General features: G+C 43.9%; 1 protein-coding gene and 1 long non-coding RNA gene across 6 annotated transcripts in view; one reads left to right on the forward strand and one right to left on the reverse strand.

The window, feature by feature from the left end:
* LRIG1 (leucine rich repeats and immunoglobulin like domains 1) overlaps positions 1-27,293 on the reverse strand; it is a 145,786-nt gene that overhangs the window by 69,066 nt on the left and 49,427 nt on the right. For 3 of the 4 annotated variants that reach the window (XR_013228954.1, XM_077325098.1, XM_077325097.1), the window contains exon 3: positions 21,325-21,399. Coding sequence is in view for 2 of the 4 variants with exons in the window: in XM_077325098.1 (XP_077181213.1) it covers positions 21,325-21,399 (75 nt within the window). In the remaining 2 variants the exon portion in view is untranslated. Of the gene's footprint in view, positions 1-11,416; positions 11,467-21,324; positions 21,400-27,293 lie in introns of those variants that run through there. The other variant, XM_077325099.1, reaches the window with a different exon arrangement.
* On the forward strand, positions 7,433-19,384 carry LOC143831748 (uncharacterized). 2 transcript variants are annotated; one of them, XR_013228955.1, is made up of 3 exons: positions 7,433-7,870; positions 10,830-10,952; positions 19,216-19,384. It is a non-coding gene; the product is annotated as an uncharacterized LOC143831748 (long non-coding RNA). The 2 variants fall into 2 exon arrangements; XR_013228956.1 differs by lacking the exon at positions 19,216-19,384 and adding an exon at positions 11,110-11,128 and having other exon boundaries at positions 7,536-7,870.

Genomic DNA, 27,293 nt, shown 5'->3' on the forward strand with positions numbered 1-27,293 from the left:
TGTCAAGAGAATACAATGGTCATAGCAAACACTCTTTTCCAACAACCCAAGAGACGACTCTACACATGGACATCACCAGACGGTCAACACAGAAATCAGATTGACTATGTACTCTGCAGCCAAAGATGGAAAAGTTCTATACAGGCAATAAAAACAAGACCAGGAGCTGATTGTGGTTCAGATCATGAGCTTCTTGTTGCAAAATTTAGGCTTAAATTGAAGAAAGTAGGGAAAAGCACTAGGCCACTCAGGTACGAACTAAATCATATCCCCGACGAATATACAGTAGAGGTGACAAATAGATTTAAGGAATTAGATCTGATAGACAGAGTGCCTGAAGAACTATGGACGGAGGTTCGCGACATTGTACAAGAGGTAGCAACTAAAACCATCCCAAAGAAAAAGAAATGCAAGAAATCAAAATGGCTGTCTGAGGAAGCTTTACAAATAGCTAAGGAGAGAAGGGAAGTGAAAGGCAAGGGAGAAAGAGAAAGATACACCCAATTGAATGCAGAATTCCAGAGAAAAGCTAGAAGAGATAAGAATGCCTTCTTAAATGAACAGTGCAAACAAATAGAAGAAAACAATAGAATGGGGAGGACCAGAGATCTTTTCAAGAAAATTGGAGATATGAAGAGAACGTTTCATGCAAAGATGGGTATGATAAGGGACCAAAATGGTAGGGACCTCACAGAAGCAGAAGAGATTAAGCAAAGGTGGCAAAATTATACAGAAGAACTATACAAGAGCGAGTTTAACATCCGTGATGACCACAGTGGGGTAGTTACTGACCTGGAGCCAGACATCCTGGAATGTGAAGTCAAATGGGCCTTAGGAAGTCTGAGCAACAATAAAGCTAGTGGTGGTGACAGCATTCCAGTTGAACTATTCAAAATCTTAAAGGACGATGCAGTAAAAGTGCTACACTCAATATGCCAGCAAATTTGGAAAACTCAGCAATGGCCACAGGATTGGAAAAGGTCAGTTTACATTCCAATCCCAAAGAAGGGCAATGCCAAAGAATGTTCAAACTACCGCACCATTGCACTCATTTCTCATGCTAGCAAAGTTATGCTCAAAATCCTACAAGCTAGGCTCCAGCAATATGTGGACCGAGAACTTCCAGAAGTACAGGCAGGATTTCGAAGAGGTAGAGGAACTAGAGATCAAATTGCCAACATACGCTGGATCATGGAAAAAGCTAGGGAGTTCCAGAAGAACATCTACTTCTGCTTCATTGACTATGCTAAAGCCTTTGATTGTGTGGAGCACAACAAATTGTGGCAAGTTCTTAAAGAGATGGGAATACCAGAGCATCTTATTTGTCTCTTGAGAAATTTATATGCAGGTCAAGAAGCAACAGTGAGAACTGAACATGGAATCACGGATTGGTTCAAAATTGAGAAAGGAGTTCGGCAAGGCTGTATACTGTCGCCTTGCCTATTTAACTTGTATGCGGAGCACATCATGAGAAAGGCGGGATTAGAGGAGTCACAAATTGGGATTAAGATTGCAGGGAGAAATATCAACAACCTCAGATATGCAGATGATACCACTCTAATGGCAGAAAGTGAAGAGGAACTAAAGAGCCTGTTGATGCGGGTGAAGGAGGAGAGTGCAAAAGTTGGCTTGAAACTCAACATCAAGAAAACAAAGATCATGGCAGCCGGCCCTCTCAATTCCTGGCAAATAGATGGGGAAGAAATGGAGATAGTGACAGATTTTATTTTCCTCGGCTCCAAGATCACTGCAGATGGGGACTGCAGCCAAGAAATTAAAAGACGCTTGCTCCTAGGGAGGAAAGCTATGGCAAATCTAGACAGCATCCTAAAAAGCAGAGACATCACCCTACCAACAAAAGTGCGTTTAGTCAAGGCTATGGTATTCCCAGTTGCAATGTATGGCTGCGAAAGTTGGACCATAAGGAAGGCCGAGCGTCAAAGAATTGAGGCTTTTGAACTCTGGTGCTGGAGAAGACTCTTGCGAGTCCCTTGGACTGCAAGGCGAACAAACCGGTCAGTCCTAGAGGAGATCAGCCCTGACTGCTCTTTAGAAGGCCAGATCCTGAAGATGAAACTCAAATACTTTGGCCACCTCATGAGAAGGAAGGACTCCCTGGAGAAGAGCCTAATGCTGGGAGTGATCGAGGGCAAAAGAAGAAGGGGACGACAGAGAATGAGGTGGATGGATGGAGTAACTGAAGCAGTAGGTGCAAACTTAAAAGGACTCCAGGGAATGGTAGAGGACAGGAAGGCCTGGAGGATCATTGTCCATGGGGTCGCGATGGGTCGGACACGACTTCGCACATAACAACAACAACAAAATGACCCTTGAATGACACTCACACATTCTTTCATTCAAACACACACACAAACATACATGCATACAAGAAAAAAAAAACCTTCCAACAATCGTGAAAAACGGCCTCCAAGAAAAAAATATCTGAGGAGGTAAGAACTGGGGGAAACATTACTAATTATGCAACCCAGGCCTATAACACAATGTCACCACTGGGGACTTTTGTAAAGGTTTTGGAAGGCATGCACAAGAACACTAATCCAGTGGCAATCTCCCTGAAATAGTCACATACAATTTCTCCTTTGGCTGTCTCCCTTCCCAAAAGGAAATGTGTTAATTGCCATAAGGCCAGATATGTTGGGGGAAAGATAAAGCTCAATTGCCACGACCACACAGAATAGTTTCCATAAACACTCACGTAAACCGTTCTACTTTTCACAGCCCCATTCTTGTGCGAGGCACAGGGCTGCAATGCACGGACCGGCAGAACTGCACCTTGCTTTTTACAAAGATCCCATTAATGCTTCTCAGTATTTCTTCTTTTTGAAACCATTCTCTTTTTGCTTTTTTCCCCGTCAGCCTTGACACAACTTAAATACATGGATATTCCCTAGGCACTCAATAGTTTTGCTCTTATTCGGCATTAAATCAAGCTGGCAGGTAGAACTTTCAATCATTTTCTTACAGTCAGCACTGGAATTATTACACATTTATTTCCTGAGGAGGAAAATATCCTAAAAAGCAACGACGGCTGCTGACATCACTAGACATCAATGGAGCCCACTTCCCCTGTTGATCTACGGGCCAAGACTCCTTCTCCACAGTGGGCTGATGGGCTTGCTCTTGCATCTGACTGCCACGCCCACTTCTCTGAAGGGCCATGTCACCCCTTCTAGGGTTCCTCAAAGCCTGAAAAGTATTTCAGGGGTTCCTCCACAGTCAAAGAGTTGAAAAGAGCTGGCTTAAGCACTGAGGTGAAAAGAGGGTTTTCTGCCTGAGGGGTACTGTGTAGAAGAGCTGCTTGGATCAGGCTGAAAATAGTACATTGGTTGGATCCCAGTTGCAGGTATAGGGCCATATTTCAAAAGTTCAATGGAACAGAAACACTTTCTTAGATTTTCCTCAAGCGTTTTGTTCTTATAAATCAAAAGTTTCTTGTTTTGGTTAACTTAGCCAACTCTTAGCGATGCTCTAGCTTTACCATGCACCAAAATTTTGGGAAACTAAATCTTAAGCACAAGGGGAATACCATTTTAAACACAAGTGAGAGCCAGCTTGGTGTAGTGGTTAGGAGTGCGGACTTCTAATCTGGTATGCCGGGTTCGATTCTACGCTACCCCACATGCAACCAGCTGGGTGACCTTGGGCTTGCCACAGCACTGATAAAACTGTTCTGACCGAGCAGTGATATCAGGGCTCTCTCAGTCTCCCCTCCCTCACAGGGTGTCTGTTGTGGGGAAAGGAAAGGGAAGACGACTGTAAGCCACTTTGAGCCTCCTTCGGATAGGGAAAAGCGGCATATAAGAACCAACTCTTCTTCTTCAACAATGGGAATTCCATTGGCAGGAGAGAGTTTCACTGCTACATTGTGTAAGGATACAGCCTTGAATCCTTCTCTTTCTGCTTGCTGTAAGCATTTCCACTTGTGGAAAAGGCGGACAGTAATTTTCACCTGTTTCCTTTTCCCCACTTTGACTTCTTGATGTTCCCCTGGGTCTGCTGTCCTATGAGGATATAGTGTTCTGGTGAGGCAAAAATGGGGTTGCAGATGGAAGAGGCAGGAAAAAGATCACTTCTGCAGCACAGCTCTCCTTGCACTTTACAGGATCCAAGTCTACAGCTAGTAGTTGTATTTTTCTAGGATGCATCACTACTGATCAGCTTGGTTGGGAGGGAACAAACTGAATACAGTTATTACAAATACAACTATCTATACTTGATCTAAAAACAAAAGTAGAAATTAAAATATTGGTCGTTGCAATCACAGCTTCCCCCTTGAAATGGAATGCTCTTTGCCCAGAGCAATCCGAAATACCACCGAGCTGCTCATTAATTCCTATTTCCGGAGAGAGACAACAAAGGACACCTTTGCTGTACTTCAACAGCTATTTACATTTGAAATCCGCCCAGACTATGAGCCAGTCACACAGGAATTCTCTTTGTAGTGCCTTGTCCCAGTTGATGCTTACAATAGATTAGATAATTCTGCTGGAAGGTAGAAATATTACTTGATTTCTGTTGCTACGAGCCAAACGACTTTGCAGTCAGATATTACCAGTTGCAAGCCATTCTAGTATCGGTCCTTCACTCAGCAAAGATAACTTGCTTATGCAAATTCTGTAAAATCATGATGGGCAATGCAAATGTAATAAGGAGTCCCTCCATCGAGGTCATTGATAAAGATGCTGGCAAGTACTTGAACCAGTATTAAGTCCGGTGGCACCCCACTACTCACTTCCCTCCAATCTGATGAAACACCATTGACAACTACTCTTTGAGTGTGGTTTCCTAGCCAGTTCCCTATCCACCTAACCCTCTGAAAATTCAGTCAGCAGTCCTCCAGTTTACCCATCACAACATCACATTATCAAATGGCTTACTAAAATCCAGGCAAACAACAGTAAGCCAATAACTCAAAGAAGGAAACCAGGTTGGTCTGGCAGGACTTGTTGGAGACAAATCTGTGCTGACTTCTCCCAGGTTACCAAATTGTACTTCAGATGTTTGTATATCACCCCCTTTAAAATCTGCTTCAAAGTAGTAGTTGTCTTCAAAACGACAATGTTGCTAATTTGCTGCTAATGTTTTTGTTTTTATGTTAATACTGATATTATTGTGTTCGTTTTTAAATCACTGAGCCGTATTGGAAGGGTGGTATAGAAATTTTATTTTATTATCATCATCATCTTCCCTGCAACTGAGGTCAGACTCACTAGCGTTTAGTTTCCTGGATCATGTCTCCTCCCATTTATGAAGATTGGGATGACATTCGCTGATTGCACTGGTCTTTTCTTGATTTCACCTTAATAACCCTGTAAAAGAAATTAGGCTGACATTGAATAACCTAAAGTCACTCAACAAGCTTCATGACAAAGTAGGGATTTGGACACGGGTCTCTCAGATCTGACCACTATACCAAATGGACTAAATCATCAGATATATAACTACTTCCTTGTATAATGAGTAATTACCTGCTCAAGGTTGTTGGAATCAGTCAGATGTAATATTTACATAAACAAAGCACTGGCAATGCTTCATTGGTTGGTGAATGAAAGTGATGCTTTGTGATGTCACCATCGACATGGAAACAAAAAGGTCCACACAACTGAAAATGCCACCAGCCAGTATTAGAGCATGGAAATCTGAGCGAGCAGGCAACATCTTGCATACAGCTGGGTCATCAAAGCTGCTCAACTGAAAGAGGAACTGGGCAAGGTAATTAAGTCCAACTACTTCCAATATGCCCGACAGCTCCAACAATCCAGTCCACAATCCTGCTCCTGGAAACTCATCCCAAACTGGTGGGGGGTTATCAGAGGAGACAAGCAGTGCTCCAGATGTGCCTGATGATATTCATGAGACAGTCAACCAATTTATTGATCAATTGTCAGTATCAGTTACAAAGTTATCCTTAGACCTGGCCAAAGACAATGGTTCTGATACCACAACAGATGAGGTAGCAGAAAAGCAAAATGGTTCCGGCGATTCCTTCTCTGGAGGACAAACGTCATCTTCACTAGCAGACGGAGGGCAATTAGCTGACCCTGGGCAATTAACTGACTCAGAAGTGATAGTGAACAATCAAAATGCAGATGACAGTCAAGTGAATAAAGAGCTTCAAGCTATTCTCCAGTGGATGGTTGCATCTCATCTCAATGTACCCAACCTGACGTTTATCAATGAGAATGACAATGAATTGTCCAAACTTCCATTGGTGGCAGAGAAAGCAGGCAAGAAGGCATACACAGTGGGAGACATTCTTCAAGAGGTGAAGAGGTACTTTCTACAACACCAAGCAGATAAAGTTGTGGGAAATGCACCCTCCTGTGGACTGATGGACTGGCTCCTTGCTCACCTGTAACACCCAAACCTTATGTACTCAGTCAAGCCCAGGTGCCTAAACCATGCTTTCAGCAGCACAAGATACCATCACCATAGCACCACTGGCAAATCACAATGAAGTGAACTCAACTTGTCACTACTATAGTAGCTGGGCAAGATCATCAATTAAAAAAACTTAAAAAAAGAAACTATTTTTACTGTTTTTTAAATGCAACATTTATTATAAGTAAACAGCATAAAAGATTCCAAAAAGATATCTTGCTCCACAAAAGAAATACACATCAAACTGAGACTATTCTTATTAAAAGGTAAAGGTAAAGGTATCCCCTGTGCAAGCACCGGGTCATGTCTGACCCTTGGGGTGACGCCCTCTAGCATTTTCATGGCAGACTCAATACGGGGTGGTTTGCCTGTGCCTTCCCCAGTCATTACCATTTACCCCCCAGCAAGTTGGGTACTCATTTTACCGACCTCAGAAGGATGGAAGGCTGAGTCAACCTTGAGCCGGCTGCTGGGATTGAACTCCCAGCCTCATGGGCAGAGCTTTCAGACTGCATGTCTGCTGCCTTACCACTCTGCACCACAAGAGGCTCTTGTATTCTTATTACTCTTGTATAATACTCAATAACCAGGGATGACCTGGTTATTGAGTATTCCCTTCCCCTGTAGTCACCATTTGTTTCTCTCGATTAGTCAGCACTTATATCTGTGATTATTCAGGATTTCACTGGTTGCATGCAAAACTCAAAAGACTAAATTTGAACTAGGAACAAGCAGTGTTTCTTCTCCTGGACTAAACAGTGTTTTAGAAGATGTCGTGAGCTTTTGAATTGCACAGAATTCTTCAGGAGGCAACATGAGTGCTGGGAATGGACAAGGGCAGGTTCATGGTATTGTAAGTTTAAGGTTGAGGGGTTTCTACTGCAGACCATGGCTCATATAGTTGAGAATTGGATTTTCTCTTGACCAGAGGTGGTAATTCTTGCTGGTTCTCAGATTACAGGATCAGCCGTGTCCAAGCAAAACAATGGAATGTATATTAATTCACTTATAAAGCTGTCTCTCTATCCTTTAGGTAGGAGAGAATGAACAGAAATGGTAAAACACATTGCTTTGGCACAGAGCCAAAGTCGCATTACATTTAGTTAATGGAAAGTCTGTGTGTCAGACACCCCCCCCTCCCATGTGGATTTTGGGGGTGGAATGTACGGGTTTCACTGGCTTCCTCCTTCCTTCCTCCTCCTGCCAACCAAATTCTCACTTGGACAGCCAAATACAGTATGTCACAAACAATGACACTTTGACTTCACTGTCATACATCGAACAAAGAAACCGAAGTATCCAACTGTGTCATCTGTTTTTCACAATACTCAAGCCTTTTTGTCACCGCTGAAACATAAATACAGCAACATAATTCAACATCATGGCTGTGGTCACTCGTGAACGAATTACTGGACAAAGTTGCAGGGATTTATTGGAGGTCAGCTGTGACCAAAGATGCAAAATCAAAGTAGGTACTAATGTTGACTTTTCATCAACTTCTACAGTTGCTTGGAATGGTATGACACAGATTGTTATCAAAAAGTTAAAGGGAAGAAGACCAACCATTATATTCCAGTGTTCATGCCATGGGTAAAGCATACGCAGAATAGGACTAACCATGCATCCATAGTGCAGACGGGATGCTCAAAAGTACTATAGAACAGGTATAGTCAACCTGTGGTCTTCCAGATGTCCATGGACGCTGGCAGGGGCTCATAGGAATTGTAGTCCATGAACATTTGGAGGACCACAGGTTGACCACCCCTGCTATAGAAGCTTTAAAAAAAAAAGCCTGAATTTCCCCAAATATAAGCTGTTCTCCATGGGCTATCCATATGTTTCCAGGCTCAAATCCAACTGCTGGCTGTTACCTTCAAAGCCCTAAATGACCTAGGACCTGGGTAGCTAAAGAAGACGATACTCAGCTTTTCATTACCCAAAGAAGTCTCAAAGCGATTTACAATCACCTTCCCTTCTTCTCCCTGCAACAGATATCTTGTGAGGTAGGGGAGGCTAAGAGAGCTGGCAGTACAGCTCTAAGAGAACCATGACAGGCCCAGAGTCACCCAGCAGACTGCACGTGAAGGAGGGGGTAATCAGACCTGGTGTTTCAGATTAGAGGCCCCCACTCTTAACCACTACACAAGAACAGTCTTCTTCCATGCGTTCCTGCCTACCCAGATGAGACTGCCTGTTGGGGCAGCCAGTAACGAGACATAGGATGTCTTCAATTGCAGCAACCCACTTCTGGAACACTCTCCCTAAAAATGGCCAGGATTCTGCTTCGGGTATATTTATTAGCCAAGACTTTTAGGTAATGCCCTGCCATGCTGCTTCCAGCCTTCATTTGAAATCCTGTTTTATCTTTTATCTGGTGGCTCCTGGTTTTATCATTGTTGCTTCAATTCATTCAGCTCTGCTGCTGGCCTAGTTTTAAAGGTCATGACTGAGTGTTCTTGTGTACTTCTCATTGTTTAGTGCAGGATTATCCAAACTGTTGCCCTATCCTGGTGTCCACCAAGTGTTTTTATGAGCTGGGTGGGGCCAGGGCTGGAGCTTTTTGCCCAGCCAGGCTTCTGATTGGCTGTGCAGATTTTTTAAATTCAATGTAATCTTGACAGCAGCTGCCACCACAGCACAAAGATTTTCATTGATTGAGGGTAAGCTGCACCAGCCATTTTGTGGTTGACTTTGCCTCTTGTAGCCACCATTCAGTAGCAGCCATTTTGTGGCAGTGTCCACCATGCTACGTCAGAAGTCCAAATATACTTGGGAGCTCAGAAAGGTTGGAAATCAGAAATCAGCTATAAAATTTTATTTTGTTACTGCTGCATAGTTGGAGAATGGAACTCTAAATGTAGTGGGGAGGGGTTGAAGGGGGTACCATTAATTGATGGTCACCTAACGGCAAACCTCTCAGATTTTTCAAAGAAAGAGACATTCAGATGTAGTCTGCCCCTGCCTGAGCCTGCATGGTATTCCATGATTATCTCTCTTCCAAACAATGACCAGGGTTGCCCTGCTTAGCTTCTGAGATCTGACCCAGGCTAGATTAGCCTGGGCTATTGAGATTGGGACAAAGTGTAGTTATTAAGGTGTTTTACCTGGCTTTAATGATTTGCTATCTGCTTTAGAAAACGTTTCCCATTTGACAGCAGGATATAATTTTTAATGAATTAATACAGAGAGTTAAAAGCAGGTTGGCTTTCAAGGACACACCAATGGGCCAACGGTAGCTTTATGTGCCAATGTGACCATTTAGCCTGTATTTATTACCATTCATTGGTTTTCTTTCTTTCTAAATAAGGAGAGAAGATGGTAGATTTCAAACCTTTTCTTCTAGACTAAACATACTGGATTCCTTCAATGTGTACTCTCAGTACCAACCTATTAGGCTTTTTGTAATCTTTGTAGCTTTCAACTCTTCTTTTATGCGTGCACGATACTGTTTCGCTCTCTGGTTCTACTACAATGCTGATGCTCCTGCAGATAAGTTCTGAATACTCCATATTCATGTGTCCTGAAATGCCAATGGTTGGACAGAGCGTTCACCCTCCATTATTAGACTTCTCTGTTTAATTATAGTTTAACGTTGAGTTCATCGCTACATTAATGACTTCGCAAAGACAGCTGATGTTTTACAAGGGAGATTTATGCTGTTTGGCAGCTGAGTAGTCCTATTGATCTCACTCTGGCACTAAATACATCATAGAGCACCGTTGTGCCCTTTATGAATGAGCTAATCCTATTTTCCACTCTTTTGGTTAAAAAAAAAAGGACTGCTTACAACTTCCTCATCCTCAGCACTTATTGGGCAAAGGACTGTGATGCTGAAGGGGTTCAAGAATGCAAATTTCAAGCGGCAGGCTGCTAGGTGTTCTAGGCCATAATCCCCCTTTGTGCTGGAGGTAAAACAGCATCAGTGGTCCCTGGAACTAGCTAGTTTCTCCATTCTTATCCCACAATAACAGCACAGCAATCCCTGGCCACTTTACTCTCCTAGTAATCCACATAAAGCAGGGGTAGTCAAACTGCGGCCTTCCAGATGTCCATGGACTCCAATTCCCATGAGCTGGCGGGGGCTCATGGGAATTGGAGTCCATGGACATCTGGAGGGCTGGAAATCTGGACGAATACCGAGAAGTCACAAGTGGCCAAGTCTCGGCTCTACGTGGTCACTGCTCCTTCCTGACAAGGACCTCCACTTCTGTGTTGTAAGCACGTGTACCCATACAGCTCATGCCACCTGCAGCATGAAGTATCACTCAGCCCAAAGAGGAGGTGAAATGACCTCTTACTAGACACACTGGTTAGGTCAAAGCCTTTTGAGGTTTCCCTCATTGGCAACAAGAGTGCTCAAGTTCTTTTAAAGAAAAACTAAACCATGATTCAGTCATCACAGCACGTTTTCCTTCCTCCCATGTCAGGGACAAGGTTGAGCTCTCCCTGGCGTATCAGTGCATTACACCAACGGCCGCCTCTCTCTTCTGTCTAAAGAAAGCAAAATAATTGGGTTCTACTCCTTGATACACCCAGGGCAGGACCATCTTGTAAGTAACTCTTCTTTTAGCAGTCTTGCCTCTTTTGTTTGCTGGTGCTGCGTAATTCCAAAAGCTTCGACACAATGGTTCTATTAGTACTGTAGGCCTCAAATATTTGGGAGGCAGCAAAGAGCAACGGTTAACTACTTTGCCATGTCTTCTTCAGCAATTAAGGGCACAAAAAGACACTCACAACAGCATCGGCCCTCCACCTCCAGTCCGGCCTCTCTTAGTTGCCTTCCGTCTCTGCTGTTTGACATCCTGTCACAACTGCCAACATATGCGAAAATATCCACAGCACCGGAACAGCAGAGTCCGCAGAGCCCTTTGTGAAAGGCCAAGGGAGTTAAGGCATCAGATGATAGCGAAACTAAAAAGGAGCAAATGGAATTCCGCAGCTACACGTTCTCGGGACAACAGCTGCAAGTAATTCCCATATGCTCTGTTCTATAGACGACGGTTAAATAACTCACTGTGAGAACGATGAGAAAAATGCTTCTCCTGATGTAACTTTAGTTAGTACAGATGGGCATCACAATCCAGTCCTGAAGCTTTGGAGTTTTCTGGGGCAAAAGAGACGCTGCGTTGCAGAAACAGTTGTTAGCATTTAAAGGGCTGTGCAGCTCCGTCTTTCGGTTGACTCATGCACAAATTGTTTTCTTCTGTTCCACAAAACCCGTCCCAAATCCCTCATGCTTGCTGGTGTCGGGAGACGAACGGCTTTGGCAAGGTTTTCAAAGCAGAGAGGGGAGGGGGGGGGGAGAATAAGACTTGCTCCTCAGTGGATAATTAAACTGAAATACGCCTCAGGCTTAGGTCAACCAGCAAAATGGCGTGGCCGATCTACTTCCATTGCCAGCTGCAGCACTTCAGTTTCAGAAGCCGCTTGACAATAAACCCGGGAATATACGAGATGAGCAACAAGGCCATAAAAACACACACTGCAGCCAGCAACAGCGGCTCGGGAAGAGTTCGGAGCGGGTTTGGCTGGGGCAGATTTTACAGAGAAACCTGGGAAGTATCCTCGGTACTCACAAACAGCAAGTGCAACTGGTCGAACACAAATAGAAATTGAGTTCTTCCCTAACTCTACGACACCCCCCCCCCGCCCGCACAATTTGCCCCTCACCTAGGGTGACTAAGCAGTCACCCCATCTGAGCAGGAAATGAAAACAGCAGCGGCAGCAGTGACTGCTCTCCCACAAAATGAGCGGGAGACACCATTTACGGAATTAACAATAACGTACAAAGAAAACTCTGCTTGGCTGGATTCATCAACAAAGAAGCAAAACTTCTTACTTTGAGGCCTTTTTGTATTTATTTTGCTTGACGTAAACACAAAACGCTTGGGTGTGCATTCCCCTTCCTCAGTTCTGTCCCCTCAAAAGCATATGGGTGTATCTATGTGTTGGGTATGCGAGGCAGCAGAGGGCTGAGCTTGGAGTCTGGAGCAGGATCCAAGCAGCCCCGAAGAACAACCAATGAGCTGTCGGGTCCCCACCCGCAGGGCCCAATGAGTTTGAATCAATCAAGCACCGCTAAGCCAATCAGGCTTGACCTAGGGCGGTTCAACCTCCTGTACATATGTATATAAGTGGGGGCTTGTCCAGGCAAGTCTCCAGTCTGTGTGGTTACCTTCAACATGTACCTGCTCCTGGAAGCAATAAAGAGCTTCTTGATGCACGACCGCCTCTCACTTATTTCCTAGCGAACCCACTATACAACACTATGGGCAACAGAAGCCCTATACATTAAAAGCACATAAAGTGTATCTTTGGGCTAGTGAGACCCCACAGGTAACAATTCCTCCCGGCGACAGGATTCTAGTTCCTTCATAGGTTACCTGAGAATACAGTTTGCTTTTGAGAGAACAGAACTGAGGATAGAGAATCCACACCCAAACGTGTTGTGTTTACTTCAAGCAAAACAAATAATAATAATAAAAACTACAAGCAGAAAATGTTGCTTCTTCATTGATAAATCCAGCCGGGCGCAGTTTTCTTTGTACCATTGCTCTAGTTGCCACACACGGCCCAAGCGACATCCCTCACCAATACCATTTTGAGGCAGCACACTTGCCCATCTCTCTCAAACTGAGGAAGGAGGAGGAGGGAAGTTAGGACCGCACATGGCCTAACATGGCTGCACCACAGGAAGGTGCCATCCCCATGCCTACACATACAAATCCAATCACACTGAGTGGTCACATTGGTCTTCCTAGCAACACACTCACACACACTGACTTCATTCACTGTACCATGAACACTCACGTGAGCACAAGAGGCTGCCTTGTACTGAATCAGACCCCTTGGTCTATCGTGGTTAGGTTTGTCTACGCAGACCTTCATAGACTCTACAGGCTACCAGGCAGACCTATTTCACATCACCTACTACCTGATCCTCTTAACTGGAAATGAAAGGTAACTGAACCTGGGACCACCTGTACGCCAAGCAGATGCTCTACCACTGAACCACAATCCCTCCACATTCAAGAACACGAAGAGTTGGTTCTTCTGTGCCATTTTTCTCTACCCAAAGGAATCTCGAAGTGGCTTACAGTTGCCTTCCCTTTCCTCCCCCCACAACAGACACCCTGTGGGGTGGGTGAGACTGAGAGAGCCCTGATATTACTGCTCCATCCGAACAGCTTTATCAGTACTGTGGCGAGCCCAAGGCCACCCAGCTGGCTGCATATGGGGAAGCGCAGAATCAAACCTGGCTCGCCAGATTAGAAGTCCACTCTCCTAACCACTACACCAAGATGGCTCTCAAGACTTCACGGTCCATACAGAGAAAGGCAAGCGAGTTGGGGGAAGACAACTACACATTATCCACAACTTGAGATTAAGAAAAAAATGAGCAGGGAGCATTTGAAATACAAGGAATTGATGAAGACTTTGATCGTATGCATAATAATTTGGGAGCAAGTCCTACTAGATCAGTAGAATTTCATTCTAGTTAACCCTGCATAAGGATAGATTTTTTGGACTAACAAGAGATTTCATTGTCTCTAAAGCTCAACTCAAGCATGGCTTACAAAGAGCGCTATCACCTGTCCACTCCAAAATATATTTAGAATCTGGCTATTCCTCCATTCTGCCAGCCACAGTATGGTAGACTATGGTAGATTCATGGTACCAGGGAGAATAGGACAATTCTGTCAGTGTCAAGGCCTGTGAACACTGAGATCTCAGTAAACAGAATTATATATTATCCAAGATATCCAGGCTACTCAGAAGCAAGCTAACAATCACAGCTGTTTAGTGAGTAGAGTCTCTGGGGTTCTGTCCAAACTGGAAGGTGAGTTTCTACCATCTGGCCAGAAAAGTCTGAAACCAGACCTGACTAATTCTATAGTGGTCCAGAACCTTATAGGTCATAGGAGGGCTGTGGGTGACCATTGTTCAGGTTGGCTTCCAGATGCCTAAGATAGGTGCTGAAGAATGGCAAAGAGTCTGGCTCTTAATGTTTCATCTTGGTTAATCCAGAAGCAAACTTCAATTTTCTAACCTGTCTTTATCATAGGCTCAGGGTGAGTAACATCAATCATAAATACATTACATAAAATACATTAAAATTTAAGGTCGTAGTTTACATTAAAAGAACTCTGAGTAATCCCACTGCTAATTGAAAGTATTACACACATGAGAAGTTAAAGCCTTCGCTGCTCTGTTATTAGGAGGGTATCCTTGATTGGGGAAGACGCGTCGTCCCCTGATGTTCCGGGGGATTTTCAGTTCTTCAAAATTCTTCTAGGGAGGCCAGCCGACAGATGTTAAAGATGTTATCCTCCTGGTCTCAACCACAGGCCTGGCAGAATAGCTCTTATCTTGGTGGCCCTGCCGAAATGGTCAAGGTCCCACAGTGTATGAACAGATATTGCCACCTGTATGTCCTCGTTCACTAGGACAGATCTCTGTTCAAGGACTCGGGATTCCTTCCTGAGCGCTTGTAACTTAAATCAGTAATCAGTGACCCATTCTGACACTAAATTCTTAATCCACAAAACTGGGGAAATATAACAGGATATAATATAAAGCAAGAAAAACCCATGTAATTTACTGGAAAGAACACCAGCTTCTGCCCAGAAATCACAATATTTGTTTCCTGGGCAGCCCCAAAGTAGGTGGAGAACTTGTGTGGATGCAAGCCAGATGGCTGGTTATTTTAACTGGCTTAGTTACTTCTGTCCCAGTTGTAGCACAGACAAGACAGGACAAGGGGGTGCACCCTCCAGCAGCAGCTCAGTGGGAAAATACACACACACGTGCATATGCACACGCACACACACTCACTCCTTGAGGAGCCAAATTTATTTTCTTTGAAATATGGACTGATTTCTTGCCAGGCAAAAGAGAAAAAAGTAGTCACAGCTGCCAATTTTGACCTGAGTGAGAGAGCTCCACAGCATCTCCTCCTATTCTAGTACAGTTTTAATGGGAAAGTAGGAATGCAGCCAATTTGTCTTCCTTCATGTAAATAAATACAAAGAATTAAATATATGAAGGTCACCTCAATTGGTCTCAGAGTACAACTTTTCAATGCCTGCCAAAACTACACACTGGGCTATCCCAGCAGTGGCTCTGACTTCTAGGGCAAAAGCAAAGAGGGGTAGGCAATGAAAAGGTTGGGAGATAAGCAACTAGTCCAATAATTACCCCCTGCTGCAATTATCCTCTTAAGAGCTTTGCCCATTTAATAACAGCATTCACTTTACACCTACCAGTCGATTGTTCTGCACAGAAAATACCTTTGTACAATAAACAAACGTACAAACCGACAATTAATATTGAGTAAAATGACAGACATAACAAGTGCAACGGTGTCCCCAAATCAACACGGTATGGTAGCTAGTGTGTCTGCACTAGTATGAGGGAGACTAAGAAGAAGAAGACTAGGTGCTTATATGCCACTTTTGTCTACTGAAGGAGTCTCAAAGCAGCTTACAATAGCCTTCCCTTTCTTCTCCCCTCAACAGACACCCTGTGGGGTGGGTGAGAGTGAGAGAGCCCTGATATCACTGCTCGGTCAGAACAGCTTCATCAGTGCTGTGGGGAGCCCAAGGTCACCCAGCTGGCTGCATGTGGGGGAGCGCAGAATCAAATCCGGCTTGCCAGATTAGAAGTCCGCAGTCCTAACCACTACACCAAGCTGGCTCTCAAAGTGAAATAGCCACTCTACCATGGAAGCTGACTGGGAAACCTTGGGCCAGACTCTGTCTCAAATTAACCTACCTCATAGCATCCCTATCCTTGTTATGATAAAATGGTGGAGGAAGCATGATGTTACAAGCTGTTCTGGGCTCCCGTTGATCCTTTACGCACTGGGAACCTCACTGCTCTGGCTCCCATGCAGGACCACACATCAGAGGCAGATGAGGCGCACCGGGCCAAATGTGGGTGCAGGAAGAGGTGGGGCAACCTGCCACAAATAAAACTCCAGCCTGCAGCCCGGCATGAAACCTCCAGTGCGTAAACGGTCATTGGGTAGGAAAACTGGGTTAAAATATCTGAATAATAAAGATAACACACACACCCTCAAGATCAAATGCAGATAGTGGGGTTACAGTGTTTGAGATAGATTTCATCCTTTTGGAAGGGTAACATCCATGCAGCAATGCTCGTGCCTATGCTTTTAACCACACCACACTTCCAGTCCATAGTGGGAACATCCAGGATGTTCACTCCAATACCATATTGTGAACCATCCTGAAGGCTCAATTGACATCTATGGTATGTAGTGCAGGTTCAGTTTCCATGTGAATGTTGGTGTGCACAAGTCCAAGATCTTGTACAGCTCCTTTAAGCTTGTCCAGACTCAGCCACAATTGGATCTTTTGGCCAGGGAAGTGGATCGTATAATTAATCCATGTGGTGCAAATGTGCAATGAAGGGAAAGGGTGATGATTATGTAGAAATATGCATCATTATGGTTCAAGGCTGATGAAACCGGCATATTTCTCTAGCAAGGGGGGAAATTTCTCTCTCAGCAAACACTCAACCTACTTCTCTTGGCCTTCTCTTGGCCTTCTCAAGTCCCTCCCTTTTTTGTATAGCATTCCAAGATGACTTTTTGGTCCCCAGCAGTCCCAAATAATGTGTGGTCAAGTGTGATGGGAAATACATAGAAGTTGGTTGGAAAGGAGGGTTTTGGGAAGCACATCGGGTGCCTACCCTCCATGTCAAGAGCCTCTATTCGAAGGAAAGAGAGGATATCGCAGTTGTGTCCAGTTTCCTCTTATACTCCTGGAAGAACAGGGCTGATTTTGCAGTTACTTTGTTTATTCCGTTGTGGATCCTGCTGAATTTAGATCGATTTGAACTCAGGTATTCCTCTATCCCCCCCCCCCCCCTTGAAACAGAAAGTGTTCTGCACTCAATTGGGGAAGCTCAGAACGGGGATGGGTGGGAGCCAAACACAACAGGAGCCTCTTTCTTTTTCTGAACGGGGGAGGGAAGGATTGGAGACAGAGGGGGGGGGGGAACCAAGAGGCAAATGTCTGCTGAGAGCAGTTAAGGCTTCTGGAGAGCCTTGCAACTGGGAACCAGGAAGGCTTTGAACTGACACCCTGCCCAATCAGGGAAGACTTCTTTGCTACAGCATTGGAAGCACAAGGAAGCAAGTGAATTTGCAAAAAGCAGAGAGCTGAACATTTACTCATGGCGGTTAGTGAAATATCGAGGCATATATCCACTCCAGGATATCATAGGGAAAGGTAGGGTCACCACAAATAAATCATGCATGTTGCACAGGGAAAATTTAAAGCGTTCCCAAAACAAAATGCAAAGCAAATTCAGTGTAGATGGGAGGGATTCATTCGAACTGGGACTGGGTAAAAAGCCCAGTGCAGACTACACCCTGGTCTCCCCAAGAGATATTTCCAAAGTGTGCCCATCTTTGGCTCAGAGTACAAACTTCACCAGCTCAAAAAGCTTGGCTTCAAAGTGAACCAAGCAGATGCTCAATTATTCTAGAGCTTGGGTGGCAAATCCAAACCAAATAAATACTCCCCACCCTCCCTACCCCAACATCTGCCTTTCTGCTGAGAAGTTATGGGCTGCTGCCAGCAGAGAGCTAAGAGACTGGAAAATTCTTGCTGCCTCTCCTCTGCCTCTGGCTTGAATACACAGCATCCATGGCAGCTAGTGAATTCTGAGGTCAATGCATCCAGGCATCTGGTGCATTCTGGGAAATAATGGTTCCTAGAATGCACTGAGTACTAAAGATAATATTTCACACATTTAGGAGAGAAAAGGCAAGGAGGAAAAGAGGATGGCGGAGGGAGCAAGCTTGTCTATCGGCACAGCACCCCACATTGTTCTCCAGCAGCAGGACAGGTTAAGTTAGGGTGGCCTCAAAGACAAGAAGGGTGACTTCTCTGGGGAACAACATACCCAGACCTTTATGTCACTTTTGTTGGCAACATTTGGTCTGCGATCTTTGGAAGCAAGTTCATAATATAATGAATGATTTGGTGTAGGGGTTAAGAGCTTCTTATCTGGCAAGCTGGGTTTGATTCCCTGCTCCTCCACATGCAACCAGCTGGGTGACCTGGGGCTCATCCCAGTCCTGATAATGCTGTTTTAACTGGGCAGTCCTGACAGAAGTACTATCAGCCTCACCTGCCTCTCAGGGTGTCTGTTGTGGGGGAAAGAAGGGAAGGCAACTGTAAGCTGTTTTAAGACTCCTTTGGGCAGTGAAAAGCAGAGTAAAAAAAAACAACTCTTCTTCTTTGTGAATAAGCTCAGTCTGGCCAACCTTGAGGGGGGAAGGGGGAGCTCTCCCATCTCAAGTTCCATCTGGGACTAGTGTGGATCAGGCCAAAGTGTGAATGCCAATGAAACAAGCAACAAGTTAAGCAAGTTAAACAGTTCCACAGGGCCTGCAAAATGGAGCTCCTCCACCAGGCATTTGGTTGAGGTCAACCTGTCCCCTCCTCCTGAGCCCCCTCCTGTGGCACCCACCATAATACCGCCCAACCCACTGGGTTATCAGTATGAGTTACTTTAATGTTTCCCACATTTTTCTACTGTTCCATGCTGCTTGTTGTTTCACTTCATTCGTTATCTGTATGGTTTCTGTTCTGTTTTATGTGAACCATCCTGAGCCTTCAGGAGGGCGATATATAAATATTATAAATATAATAAAGAAATAAATGTATTGTAAAATGCCACCTGCTGTGATGCACATTGGGCCAACTAGCGTGTGCCCTTAACTTTCTGATGGAATAGACAGTTCCAGAGCTGAAAAGGTGCTTCTTCCTCAAATACAGAACCGTAATCTCTTTGTGATTCTCAAGTCAAGTGAAGCCAGGCTTATGTTCTAAAAACAACCCCAGCTCTCATGAACTGCGCTACACAGTCCAGGGCACGTTTCTCAACATCTGTTTGTTACAGTGTATCCAGCAATAATTACTGCCTATTCATTAATGTGTCCTTCTCTCCAAGCAAGTCGGGGGCGGCGCAAAGCTTCTCCCACTGAAAGAACCAGGTGCTTGCCATCATGACCCGATGGTTACCCACTGTCATTCCTAGAACACACTTTGTGCTCCATAAATTCTACTGTTACCTATGGTGAAGTGGACGGAACTCAATGAAGCCAATAGCCAAATACACAAGAGCAACCACTGGCCAAAGGTCTCCAATGCAAGAAGCTCAACAGAGCCAACATCAAACCAACCTTGTATTTTATAAAATACCTAAGCGCTCACCTACAGTTAGGCATTTAAAAACAATCTTCTTCTGGACCAGCTGCCACAATTAATTTTTGTTTTTGAAAAAAACATCAGGAATACACCAGAACTCCATGAAACCACAAAACAAACACAAGGAAAGAACCAGAAAGAGAAGAAATGCCTCTCCAACAGGAAAAAAGCCACACACAAAAACTTAAAATAATACTGTCGAACCATTAGTCAGAGAATAAGGAGGTCTTCCCAGGCAGGTAAGCAAGCAGTCAAAATCCAAAGCAGACCAGAGCAACAGCCACATACTCCAAAACTCTAGCTCTGTAATGGAATCAAGCTGCTTTCACGCTCTTTTGCCTACGCACAGAAAATTCCATATGGATCAGCAAAAATGAGGATGTTAACTCCCCCATCCCCACCCCCAGCTGTTTCGGCATGGGAAAATGGCTTGGGGAGGGAGGCAGAAGCCCTTCCTCTTACCACAATAGTATTCTGAGACTGTTTGGGCTCCCCTTTAAAAAAAAAATCCTATTTCCCACAGCTGTTGGAGGGATGTGGGAAACCGGAGTTAAGAACCTAAATGCATAGCTGGTCCTTAGGCAGGGATGTGGGAATCTGATTGGGCACACCATTAAAACAATTATTTTAATGTCCAATTCTACTGCATGGGACAGCTGTCTTCCCTTTCCCCTTTCTTCCACTGCCAGGGAACCCTGAGAAGTGAGAGAAAATGGTGACACCGAATATTCCCAGGGTGTCTGAGGAATCGATATTTCGTCTTCTGGAATCCCAAGCACCATTTCAGTTGACAAAAACATATCCCCAAAAATGCCCATAAGATATTTCTGGTCCAAAGATACCCCTAATCAGAAAGAGGCAAGAAGTCCTTTGATTAGCTACTGACTACCTTCCCCAATTTGGAAGAGCTCAGTGCTGGGGTCAGGACAACAAGATCACACTAAGCCCAAAAGATCCAATGATGGTCCACTGATCCTGGACATGTCGACAGGTTCAAGGGACTCCGAATTCTAATTCTTCCTCCTGTTTGCTGAAGTCGAGGCGAAAGGAGGCAAGCGAACACTACATCTTCTCCCTTCATCAGAGAAGCATTTGGAACGGCTTCGGGTTGGGTATTGACTTCAAATGCTTTCCCAACCTGGGATGCAATCTCAAGGGCAGGGCCGATGACAGGCAATTGGCACAGAGGTGCTCAGCAGCAAGGGGCCTTTCCCACAGCCAAGGGTGCCATGATCCTCCTTGGTCTTCAAAGTAAACATCTGGCACTCGGGACAAGTTGAGACACTGCTCTGTTTAGAAGCCGGGCACGAATTCATCAAAAGCGTTTCTCCCTTACACACACTGCCCTACTTGAACAAGGCTTTGAGGCCATGTTTATTGCTACAGGCTCACTAGCCGGATTTAACTGTTTCACTGACTAGAGCAGGGGTAGTCAACCTGTGGTCCTCCAGATGTTAATGGACTACAATTCCCATGAGCCCCTGCCAGCATTTGCTGGCAGGGGCTCATGGGAATTGTAGTCCATGAACATCTGGAGGACCACAGGTCGACTACCCCAGATATATGCCACCCTGAGCTCCCTGGAAAAAGGTGAGATATAGATGTGAGACAGAGTCATAATAAAGAATGTACATATTTTATACAAGACCCTAAGTGGGGTTTAAAATTGCAACTTACAGATAAAGGGATGTGATGTTGGCAGATGCGGCTCCCAGGAACGGAATGGCTGTCAGTTCATTGTTACTCAGTCGCCTGAAAGAAAGAAAACCAGTCATTTCAGCCAGCAGGTTTTAGGTGTGTGTTTTTTTTAAAGCAAGACTGAAGTCCGTCAGCTCTGGAAGTCTTAGGTAAATTGCATTTCTGTACAGATGAAGTTTATTGCCTGTCCCCCCTAACAATCAAAGTTACATTTCCACAGAGAATTAGAATTCTGGGTATTTGTTCACAGCTTCCTGTATCTTTGTGACTTTCCAGCCAAGTCTCTGCCAAGAACACTTGCAACAGAAACCCAGCTGCACATTCCATGCCTGCTTCAGTTATTGCTAACACATATTTATGGGACGGCAGCTTATGCCAGTGCCTCGTCAGAGGTGGCCACACGGCAACCCCCGAGACACATGCACAGCTCCTGGTAAGGGGCTGAGTATGGCTCCTGAACAGATCTCAGGCACTCATAACCCAGTTATTTCAATGGCGGCATTCATTCCTGGCATAGGTATCAGCAATTTTTATAGCCACTGTGGTGTGTAACAAAAGGTATGCCACTAGCAATACGAAAACTAGCAATGGTATTGCTGAATTTTAATGGTTTTTAAAATGTGTTTTTACAGTGTGTGTTTTTAATCTGTTAGCTGCCTAGGTGGCCCTGATCAGGGCAGAAAAGCAGGGTACAAAATTTGTAAATAAATAAATATTACTTAAGCATTCAGTTGTATACATCCTGCATCCCTCTGAATGTACCTGACAAACACGTGCTCTTAAGCCAGAATCTGAGTTCAGCTTAGAATCAGGTTTATTTTGGATCATGCCCTCCCTTCGTTGACAAGTCTAATTAACTTTGGCTGAATAACACCCATCGTTAAAAGGCCTAATCATGCAAAAATAGGGCTGATGCATGCACACAATTATCCAGCGAAGTCCCAGACGTTGACGCAGATTTTCTAGTAATCAGGAAAAGAATATATCATGCAAAATCTAGTCCAACCCTCTGCTCAATGCAGGATCAGCCCAAAGCATCATTGAGAAACTCCTGAAACAATATTCAGGCTTTAAGAAATCCCAGAAGTAGCACTGCCATACAAAATATGGTTGGGCAGCATAATTGTGTACACGCCCACCTGGGGCCCCTCCCACACCCTCCAGACCCATCATTGGTCATTTTGGAACGGGTGGGTGGGTCAATATGACCAGATATGGTCATTTCATTTGATAAATGTTTAGCAAATCTAAAATATATATGTAAAAAATTCCCATTCAGGAAATCCTTCCAGAGCCATCAAGAAACTCCAGGGTTTCATGAAACCCTAGTTGAGAATAGGGTTGGGCGCATTGGCACACCTCAGATGCTTCGGCAATCGCTGAAACACAAGGTGGCCAGCATAGTAGTGTGGAGGGGTGGTGCCGGCACGCCAGCTAGTGCCAGCATATAGGCGCAATGCACCTGCGTGTGGATGCTGGCTGACGCACCCACTTCGGTGATTCCCCCTCCCTTCCGCGCCGCAGTGCTGGCCGCCTCGGGCTTCCACAATCACTGAAGTGGCCGAAGCGCGCCAAAGAACCCAACCCTAGCTGAGAAAGTCTGCTCTAGATAGAAGGTCCCCCATCAATGTCAAGCATTCAGGTCAAAGAAGTGGAAGAAGAAAGATGGATGTGAACAAGATGGAACTTCCCAGCCTCTAGCTACACAGTGCATTTGAAAGGGCCCCACTGAATCAGGGTGACTGGGGCCCTTAGCATTTGCCCTGAAGTTCTGCTCTGATGGGATCTCTGCATATACAACCAGATACTGCTAGCATCAGCTGACCTCTGCTACTAATACTAACGCAGGGGTAGTCCATGAACATCTGGAGGACCACAGGTTGACTACCCCTGTACTAAGGGAGAGTGTCTAGGTCCAGGGGCCTTTGTTTAACTGCTAGCCAATGCCAAGATGTTCTCTTGTCGCAACTGTCACAAGAAGCCTATCTTTTGCAGTTCTGACCCTCTTTGCTAACAGGCTGAACAACAGACGCAGCTTCTGCCATTGCAGTAAGAGGTCAATTTTGGGACCGGGCACCCCAGCAGACAAGGCAATAGCCTGATTTGTACTGCCCTGGAAACATGAGCATCTCTCCTGGGAAGCAGCTGAAGAGGAGTGTCAAATATTTCACAGTTTCATTGGAGAAAGAGAAGAGAGTTGAGATATTTCAGATCCGTTAAGAAAATAATACCCTGAAAATGGTTTAAAGTCCTCTCATTCAAACTGAACCCAAACCAGATAACTCCAAACAAATGCCCAGGAAACACACAGCTTCTTTTCTTCGCATTATATTGGTTACGCTATCAGATACAGAAGCACATCTTTCTCAGTGGCAGAATGTTTAAATTCTCTCTCTGAGTGAAAGCAGATCTGAGTCACTTAACATGCTCCCTTATTGGTTTGAAGAGCCCTTGTTTGTATGCTGAATTAGCCAATTAATTACTATAATAATAACAGTTGCTTGTCTGGCAGCCTGAAAACTCCAATTTCTTATCCTTCTCAACCAGCCAATGAAAATGTAGAGCAAAGATGGCTTCTTCCTGTTTCAAGACATGACAATGGTTTCTAAACGCAGTACAGAAATGTATGACTGGATTTCAAAGATAAGCCCTTTAAGGGTTTCAGGGAAACCTAGTTTAAAAGCTACATTGTTTTTCAACTTTTTGCGATATTCCCAAAGTTTGAGAGAGAGGAGTGTGGAAAAGAACAGTAACATTCTAGAAAACTCTTCTTATTCCAAACATCAATTTTTTTTAATGCGGTATGTGCAATAATTTATGCATTTATCTCAATTTAAACATTTAGTATAATTCACATGTATGCTGGAAAATCACCAGCACCAAGCCTGTAAGAGTTCACTTGCATTATATACATAAATGTGAATGTTTAGTTCCAATAATATATTCTAGCAATATGGAAAATTTCTGAAATCATTCTGAAGAACAGATAAATCTAAAAAGTCAAGGCGTGAAGACACTGTACCTTAGTGTTCCCACAGAACCTCAGTTGACTGGTGAGCTGTGAATGGATTAAGTGATACTGCTGTGGATTTTTTTTTTACGGCTGATTATTTTACTATTGCTGTGGATGCCATTGGATATTTTTCCATGAAATGCTTTAAGCCCATTCAGAAAAGACAGGATATATACAAAAACAAACAGTAGGTGTCAAAGGGCACAGAGAGGAAGAGTTGAGTGAGTAAAAATTCTGAATATGTGTCTCCACCCATCAATCTCAAGAGCAATATAACTGGCTGAACTGAATCCACCAGTGCATTTCCACTGACAGATTCTATACACCGTGCTACTTTCTCAACTCTCCACTCCAGCTGCAGCCCATACCTAGGGGTCCCAAATTCAACAGGAGTGGAGGGGAGGGCCCGGGGGGGGGGCATTTTGGACTACAATGGAAAAGAAGAGGAGATAAAAGTGTGTTCCACTTATAGAAAACATTCAAGCCACATAAAGGCCCTGATGGATCCAAACATTTTAAAATGAGCAATATGCCAAATAATTTATTATTCTAGATCTATAACATGCAATAAAGGTTACTAAAGTATGTCTGCATTAAAACAGGTTTCAAAAGAAGCAATTTCAACTTGAGGGTCTCAGTCAAATATGAAGTGACCTATCTCCTAGCATGTCCTTTAGAATGATACATTAAGCAGGTTTATTAACCTGCTGTGGATAATGTTGTTCTTAAGGTATACAGTTCTTCTCTCTATCTGTACAATTTTCCCAAAGTATCTACATTAGCATAGATTTGTTATTTTATTAGATTTCTTTGTAATTAGGATTTATTAGAATACATTCTACAATAAAATTTTATGACAGCGGTTAAGCTTCTGACAACTGTAATGAAAACCTGAATGTAATGCAAAGATACCTTTCTAGTTTGGTTTGAGCATTGTTGTTATTGATGTTGTTGTTATTAATAGTTGCATTTCTATACAGCCCTCCCAAAATGGCTCAGGGCGGTGCAAATAATGTAGTTAAGAATTCACAATGAAACAAAACCATAATAAATATAAACATCAAATATTAACAATATAAAACATAACATAATTAACAATTTAACAGCATTTAAGTAATAACAGTATCCAGATCACTACCTATAAATCTCCAGGCTAGGAGCTGAGTGTGTTTTGTAGGGGAGGGCCAACGGTGGTGTTAAGTCATTGGCCCCTACCAGAAGCTTGATGGAAGAGCTCCGTCTTGCAGGCTCCGTGAAACTGTATCAGCTCCAACAGGATCCAGATCTCCTCCAGGATCTCATTCCACCAAGTAGGGATCAGGACTGAAAACGCCCTGGCCCTGGTTGAGGCAAAAATGTACTTTCTTGGGGCCAGGGACCACCAGCCAGTTGAAATCTGCAGTGAAGTGGTCTTCAAGGGACACAGGCAGACAGGCGGTCTCTCAAGTACACCGGGTCCAGAAGTACCAGAACCTTAAACCCGATCTGGAATTCAACTGGAAGCCAGTGCAGCTGCTGAAGCACAGGTCGAATGTGGGTACATTATTATGTGTAGTTATGTGTAGTTTTTCCTATGAGCCCCACAATCCCTGTTATCATGGCAATTTCTGCAATGTTGTAATTCTCCAGCTCAGTGTCATAACAAAAAAAAACTTATTACATCTCACTCTTTTTATTCTGAAGGACTGCCCACTATAGCTGCATCAGCTTTGCAAGATCACAACTATATGGTAGGCAGAATGCAGGGATACCACTGAAAGCTGCGTCCATGGGTCGAGGTTTTTCACTAGTCTCTGTAACATATATGATTATTAACTCTATGCTACAATTCGCAGTGAGCTGTGGAGTTGCAGTGCAACAACTGACATGATGTAGCTGAGGTGATTCTGAACATAATAGGTGGGAGGGAGAACTGAACATGGGGCACCATTATCCAGTGGTTCCCTAAATTGGGCCCTGTTCCTGTTCTCCATTCCTTTTTTGCAACTCGAAAGGAAGATGATAGTACACCATGAAATACATTTGATATTCTGCTATTGTTTTTGTATGAAATAAGAGGGTGGCAAATGGAGCAAACATCCCAAACATCTCCCGTTTTACCAAAAAAAAAAAAAAAAGAAGTGGAGGGGGGGCTCTAAGTGCCTTTCAGTGAATCCTCAAGAGAATTGTGCTATTTTTGAGAAGGATCCATTTCAGCATGACATTCGCAGGCAAATGGGCTGTAAATATTTTATACTGAGTAGCTCTCCCACCTCCCCTTTTTACCACACAGAACAGTGAGATCAAAGGGTTAGAAAGAGAGCTTTCAGTCAGAGTTACTACAAGTAGTACTCACTTTTTTTTTGGCTTTTTTTTAAAAGAAGCTAGCAACCAGAAGTGAAAGCAGTTGACCCAGCACATTGGCCACTGGTTCTCGCCACCAAAAAACCAAGACAAACTACTGAGGTTTTGGGTCACTCAATTTGGCCGTAAATGAAATTACGAAATGCAGATCATTTAAAGTTTGGCTTCAAAGCCTCTTCGAGTCTCCCTCAGTGGTCTGATATTTAAATACTAGTTGCATACAAGACACATGAGAACTCCCTCAGGTTAAGAGAGGACAATAATAAGGGTGGAACTTTAGAAAATAAATATTTTGCATGGGGGCTTCCAGATATCTTCTTTTATACTAGCAGGAGCCTCTTCTTTGAATTCTTTTTACCACCTTACAGTCCCTAGAGCAACTTTGTATCAGTGCATTTAAAGATCAGATCACTGAGAAAGACCCCAGGACGAGTCTGAAACGCATTTGGTCTTTTGTAGTAGGTCACTTCATCCATGTGCAAAAGTGGATACTTAATATTGATGCTTGTAAAATGTTTAATGTGCACATGAATAGTAATAATTATTTGCATTTTAACAGTTAGTATACTATGTTACCCTAATGAGCTTGGTC

This window comes from Paroedura picta, chromosome 3 (genome assembly GCF_049243985.1).
Source record: "Paroedura picta isolate Pp20150507F chromosome 3, Ppicta_v3.0, whole genome shotgun sequence".
Taxonomy (NCBI): domain Eukaryota; kingdom Metazoa; phylum Chordata; class Lepidosauria; order Squamata; family Gekkonidae; genus Paroedura; species Paroedura picta.